This window comes from Euphorbia lathyris, chromosome 1, assembly GCF_963576675.1.
Source record: "Euphorbia lathyris chromosome 1, ddEupLath1.1, whole genome shotgun sequence".
Lineage (NCBI taxonomy): Eukaryota > Viridiplantae > Streptophyta > Magnoliopsida > Malpighiales > Euphorbiaceae > Euphorbia > Euphorbia lathyris.
In genome coordinates, this window is record NC_088910.1 from 80,777,099 (window position 1) to 80,784,417 (window position 7,319).

Below are 7,319 nucleotides of genomic sequence, written 5' to 3' on the forward strand. Positions count from 1 at the left end.
TTAAAAAAAAAAGCTACCCTTATACAATGATAAATTTGAAATTGGGTACAAACATCCAAAAAGAAATATTGAAAACTTAAAGAAACAGCCTTAGATACAAGAAGATTTTGATGGAAGAAACTTCATTGCATGTATAGATGGCCCAGAACTGAAGAATCCATTTACTAGTGGTACAAATCTTTCACCGCGTATTTTACCATATTACAAGTGTTGTTAGTATCCAGTATTCATTCAGAGGTGAGAAATACAACAAATAATGATTTTGAATTGATACAAAAATTTACTCTAGTTAATCTATAGGCAAGAGAACAAAACCGGGAAAATATCCAAGATGAGAAGAAATGCCAACCTCTTGTATGTGTCAAAAGCTCTAAAATGGTTGGATAAAACTTTAATGTCTTCTGTCTGTATGTTGCACAATTTAACAAAGCTCCAGAGCTACTTAGATCCAAGCTTTTGATGAGATTCGATGAGCAATGCATTTAGCAAAATATGAACTGCAGCTTCATAAACAGCTTTATCATAATGCATCCCATCAACAGTACACCGAGGCCCACAATTCCAGCTCATTGATTGAATGTTGAGCATAACAAACGGGCCACCATATGTGCGCAAGAGCCTACTATTACGCAATTCTCGATCATATGCATGCCACATTTCATCTGTCATCTTCTCCCTCTTTTCCTCTGTATTCAACATCCCATTGATCAACATTGGCATTCCAAGCCAAAACAAATGTGGTGATCTGATAGACACAGAACCTGTAACTGGCCCATCCGTGCCCAATTCCGACGAAAACGGAAGCAAAGATACCACAGAACTCCTCAAGGATTGCAAATCAGCACCATAATTTGATGCATTTGTGATATGAAGCATATGCCAGAGGCCTTCTCCCATTACTAAAACATCAGGGTAGCTTCGCTTTTGCTTAAATCCCATCACCAAATTGGTCAAATTAACAGCATAAGGAGCCCAAATAAAATCCAATTTCAAGTCAATTTGTTTTACAACAATCTGGTAATCACTATGCCTTTTAAACAAATCAGCCTTAACCGATTCCATTTTCTTCGAATCTAATATCAAATTCAGCAAAGATTGGACAATTAAACGAGCTTGTGAATCTCCAGCAACAACAACCCAGGATCCATTAAGCAAATCTGAAGTATCAGACCTATCCAGTCTCTGAAACTCACAAGCCCTAACTTTTCCTGTTTTGGACCAATCCCAAACTTTATCGTAGATTACAGAATCATTACTAATACTGCTATTTTCATCGGATTGAACAATACTACGCCTAGGCTTGACATTCCAAACAACTTCATTAATCAAATTAATACAAGAATCCTCACGATTATCAAATACAACAACAGATTGAACAGAGGCAACAAAATCAGAAACCGAAGGGAAATAAGGAGTGAGATGAACACCTACCGCGAGGGTTATAAAAAGGACACCGCTAAAGAAGAGCATCTTGTTTCGGCTCAAATGCCAACCAGCCATACCCATAGGTACAAATAATACTATGCAAGCAGCCAATAAGCCCAGTTGAACGCCGCCCAACATTATTCAGCTTCCAAGAAAAAATACCCCAGACAAGGAAAAATCGCGATCTCACATCATGACAAGATCTTTGAAGAAGAAAGAGAGGATGGAGGAAGCTCCTTTTGAATTGAATGTAGTAGAAGTTGGTGTTGAAAAATCAAGAAAGTGAAGGCTTGGTTTGGTGCAGAGATTGTGAATTAAGGAAAATGTAATTGGATTGATGATGGGAATGGAGCAACAATGGCAATGGCAATGGCAAATGTTTCTGGTTGGACAGCGATCTCCATTTAGAATTGGTACGCACGGCTCACTCAACACGTGTGCCCGGTTCAGAATTCTTTCTTTCATCGTTAAATTTTATTTTTTGTTTTTTTTGGTAAACTATATTTATGACCCCTGAACTAAATCATAATTAACACTATCACCCTTAAACTTTATTTATTTGACATAAAAATTATCAAATTTTATATATTATTGTTATTAAAGTAAAAATCAATAAAAATTCATTAAAAAATAAAAATAAAAATTCATTAAAAACATAATAGAACGGTAGCTTTGACAAATTTGATTACATTATTGGCTTTTTGTAATATACTTGTTTTATGTATCCATGTAACCCTAAATTTTGATTAAATATACTTGTTTTATGTAATATAAATCATTTAACTTTTTATTGTTGTTTTTTTTTCAGACTTTTTTTTTTGTTTATATACGAGGATAAAATAAATATATGATAATAATTTGAACTAAGTTTTTTTTTTCAAGCAAAAGAAATTTTAAACAAATCAACCTACAAAACTTATGAATCAAGGAAGAAAAGATGGTTAAACATTGGTCTCACAAAAAAAATATTAGCTTTTAGAAAATAAACTTACTAACAACTCACGATGAACAATTAAAACCTTAGAAAGATCCAAAACTTGGTTGAACTAAATAAGCAACAACTATTGCAATATCACTAAATCTCAACAATCCAAACTCTTAGCCTATAACCAGCTCAAGACCTCTCGAATACTTATGGTTGCCCCATCACGAGACTGGAACTTCCTAGGAATGTGACGAGAAAACGCCCATAAAATTCACCCTTATCATTTCGCACAACAACGTCAATCCCTAGAAACCCAGAATACACAAACATCAGAATATTCATATTCAACTTCAGCTTAAGCAAGTCGTCCGAAAGACTACGTAGCAGATCCTAAGAAATAGACAGACGAGCACAGTCAGGAATCCCATATTAGACCATATTGCCCTCCAAACTGACTTCCACATCCATAGAATGTTGATTAGAAATTTAGAATTACAACCATCCCGACATACACTAGATCATATCCAAATAGTCACCCCTTTCTACACAGTCAACACTCACACATCCAATAAACTTAAATCTTCTTCAAAGTGTATCTAAATGATTCAGATAAATGCGAGTCTCATAAAGAAAAACGATATAAGATTTATGTTGATGGACAAGATCCATAAAAACTCCTAATACCAGTGGGTTGGCTAGTCCATAACAATTCCAAGCCATTAGACTCATATACGAGAAATAAAACAAAATTTGTCAATTCGATAAGGTAGACTGTTAGCTTTGTTAAAATTAATGTTTTCAGAATCGGACCAGACATCAAACCAGATTTATAGTTGGGCTAGGGGTCACTTGGTTCAACCAAAGGACTCGATTTGGTTGGATCGGATGATGTAATAAATAATTAAATGAATAAAAAATATATATTAATTATATAAAAAATAATAAAAAGCTTAGCCAAAAAAAATTCATTATTTGATGTGTTGCACTTCAACAACAACAACGAAAAATCAAGTTTGACCAAAGTTTGATTTTTTTTAATTAATTTAAATGTAAAATAAAGTAAATAATGGAGCATAAATTAATTAAGTGCAGTAGATAGTGAAACAAAACCATAAAAATTAAAAATCTAAAGCATTTAAGATTGAATGTTGTTTACATCAAAACAAATTCATAAAAATAAATTTATAAAAACTATAAGTATTGAAGCAACAAAGAGAGAGTAGGAGAGCAGAGTAGAAGTAAAATTAAAAATCCGGATTCAATCTGGTTCCCGATCCGACCGTTGGTTCCCGAGTTGACGCCGGTTTCAGACGGGTTGTTGCAAATTCATAAACCAACACTCACCCAAACCGGACAACAATATGGTTCCCGGTCCGGCCGGTTCGACCGACCGGTCTGGTCCGGTTCTAACAACATTGGTTAAAATTATGTTAAAATTTTATTGCTATTAATGGTTACACATATTAGCAACTATGCATTTCCTGCACACTCAAACATAAACACACCCACATCACATACAACTTAGCTCACCAGATTATTTCTCTTTTCTGTTATGCTGTTGACAGCTCATCAACAGCTTGTAACAACTTTTGGCTTCTCTTCTTTTACTTTCCCTTTCTGTATAAATGGTTCCTAAATGAGTCATTCTCTGTAATCTTTTCTGTAATTCTAGCTGAAGTCAATAAGATTCGTTCCATATTTCCACATGGTATCAGAGCTTCACTAAATCTATTGAGAATCCAGTAACAATGCAGCAAAGAAGATGAGCGAATGAAATCAACGTTAGTGATCCAATTGCAAATGAAGTCGAGATGGCGAATGATAATGTAAATCCTTTCGCGGTCTAGACAACTCCATCTTTCTCTTCCGCAGAGAATCCAGGTTTTGTGCTCATCAATATTCAACTTACCAGCACAAACTACCTATCATGGAGTAGTGCTATGACCCGAGTATTGACTGCCAAATAAATACTTAGATTCATCCTCGATGATGCAGAGATACTGCTCGCAGGAACTCCAACATTTCGAAAATGGAAGAAATACGACTACCTGGTCTCTTCCTGGATCGTCAATACAGTTTCAAAGGAAGTCGCTAAAGGCTTCTTAATTATCGCTTCCGCTAGGGATCTGTGGAAAGAGCTAGGGAAAAGATTCGGTGCCAATAATCGTCCAATGTTGTACAAATTGAAGAGAGAAATCAGCTTATTTCAGCAAGGTAATCTCTCAATCATGATCTATTTCAACAAATTGAATCGGTATTGGGATGAACTGTCTATGTTGCGTCCAATCCCTAAATTCCATTGTGATGATATACGCACTTGTACCTGTTAAGCTTTTAAGAGAATGGCTGATATGACAGAAGGAGATCGATAGTTACAATTTCTTATGGGCTTAAACGATCAATATGATCATGTTAGAGGCTAAATTTTGCTAATGGATCCTTTTCCAGATATTAATAAAGCTTTTTCTATGATACTTAGAATTAAGAAGCAAAATGAAGTTTCATGTGATCAAAGTGTTGAGATTGCCAATTTTAGCAAGGCTCCACCATTGAAGCAATTTGACAACAAATATAAGTCTAAGGTCAAAAAGGACAATGAAGATAAATTTTGTGATCACTGCAACTGTTCTGGACACACTAAAGCTACTTGTTTCAAGCTCATGGGTTATCCGGAGTGGTGGAAAGATCCAAAGGGCAAAAACAAGAAAGCTTCAGGCAAAGGAGCTAAAACTAATGTAGTTTCCACATGATATAATCCTAGTGAAAATACTTATTCTGATGATGACTTCAATCCTCGAGATATGAAGAAAATGGTGCATGAAATGTATAAAATGATAAAAGGGAAGAATACTTCCTCTAGCAGTTTAAAATCTCCTTTACAAAACTTCAACACTTTTGCAGGTTTTTCTGTTTTTTTAGGAAATGTGAAATTGATCACAGATTTTGAGGCTTCTTCTACAGATTACTGGATTGTGGATAGTGGAGCAACCACACATATGTTTTCAAATGCAAACTGGATTACTGAACTAACCCCTTTATCACAATGTTAGTCAGTTTCACTTCATAATGGTTCTTCTCAGATTGTGAAATACACATGCACAATACATTTACATCCTCATTTGACACTTACAAATGTCTTGTACTTACATGGTTTCAAGTACAATTTATTATCTGTAGGTCAATTACTCAAACAAACTGGGGTTGAGATATCCTTTTCTACAAATTGTTGTTATTTGTATCTCATTTCTTCTCACCAGTTGATAAATGTAACCTGGTTGGTGGATGTTCTGTACTTACTTGACGGGCCCTCATTTTCTTCTTCTGTACTTGCAAGAGTTCAGAAATGCAACCTAACCACAAATAATCCAACTACCACAACAAATATTTGGCATCTTAGGCTGGGCCATGCCTCTTTTGATGCTCTCAGTCACATAGAACCTATTGACATTATTTGTAGCTCAGCAGATTGTGAAACATGCCCCAGTGCCAAGATGCACAGATTCTCCTTTCACCATAGTGAGATTAAGACTACATGCATCTTTCAATTGTTACATGTAGATGTCTGGGGGCCCTATCAGGTGCCTACTCATATGGTGCTTGTTTTTTTCATACTTTGGTGGATGATTACAACATGGTTACTTGGATTGTTTTGTTGAAATCCAAAACTGAGGTGTTCAAGGCCCTTGAAACTTTCTTCAAAATTGTAGCTACACAGTTTTAAACACCAGTGCAGAAGTTGAGGAGTGATAATGGTGGGGAATTTGTTAATAAGACTTGTGTAGAACTTTTCAGGGTCAATGGCATTTTGCACCAAACCACATGTTCCTATACCCCCATAATAAAATGGTATAGTGGAGAGAAAACATAGGCACTTGTTGGAAATCACTTGGGCTCTTATGTTTCATGTTGCATTGCCTTTTGCTTTTTGGGGAGAGCTATGTTGCTAGATGCTTCTATCATTAATGTCTTACCAAGCCGCATTCTACATGTTAAGCCCAAAATATACCTAAAATATCATTAATATTTACATCAGTTTTGCTACGAATTCATGCTATTTATACCTGTTTAGAATACTTTTACTTTCGAATATGTTTCTTTCTTGTAAGGTACCTAAATATTTGGTAAAATCCAAATAGGAACGAAAAGAGGTTAAAAACAGAATAAAAACCCTACAAAAGGAGTCAAAGACGACGAAGATCAAACACGCCAAAAAGAGGACGAGGACGAGGACGAAGTCAAAGACAACGGAAATTACTCCGTGTCGCGACCGAGAATCCTCCATTCTCAGTCGCGACACGTGTTGCCATCTTCTCCCCTTGACATTTCAAAGGCTAAAATATTTGCTTCCCCATTCTCGGCCGAGAATTTACATTCTCGACAAGTTCAGAAATTCCTGGAGAGCTATTCATACACATTCGTTTTCGACGAAATGCGTTCGTTCGGGTGGATAGAAACGTCTCTTCGCTGAGGATACGACCCTTCACAACGGACACGACACTTCAATCACGACTTTTCAACATCTATAAATAAAGAGTTGATGGAGAGTTGGAGATATAGAAAATTGAGGAGAAGATTAGCATAGAATTAATGCAGGAATTCTGAGTCAAGCGATTCAGAGTTAGAAGTTCGATTCTGTAAAAAGCAATATGATGTACACACATTGTTTATCAAATAATTACAAACACAGTAGCATTTAGATTTGTTCATATTAGTTTACATTTTGGTAGTAGCCGACCGTATCTCTATTACGAAATTACAGCGAGAAGATTTAGTAGAGGATCCGCCCCGGAGTCTGACAAACTCTAACGAAACCCAAGGAAAGGATTGACAACCCGTTCACTTGCAAGTCGTCGAAAGTTTCCATGCTTCTTGTTCTCTATAAACTTGTATCAAATTCATATTTCATCTAATAAAGTTCATTCTATTCGATAGATTTTTATGTAGCACTTTGGTAAATGATCCGAAGTGA

The 7,319-nt window shown here is 35.7% G+C and overlaps 1 protein-coding gene across 1 annotated transcript; it reads right to left on the reverse strand.

Annotated features, from left to right (window-relative positions):
• On the reverse strand, positions 1–1,855 carry LOC136203254 (protein ALTERED XYLOGLUCAN 9). Its single transcript, XM_065994371.1, has one exon. It carries the CDS (start codon positions 1,561–1,563, stop codon positions 439–441), a length of 1,125 nt encoding a protein of 374 aa, XP_065850443.1. The 5' UTR covers positions 1,564–1,855; the 3' UTR covers positions 1–438.
• Between the last annotated feature and the right edge of the window lie 5,464 nt (positions 1,856–7,319).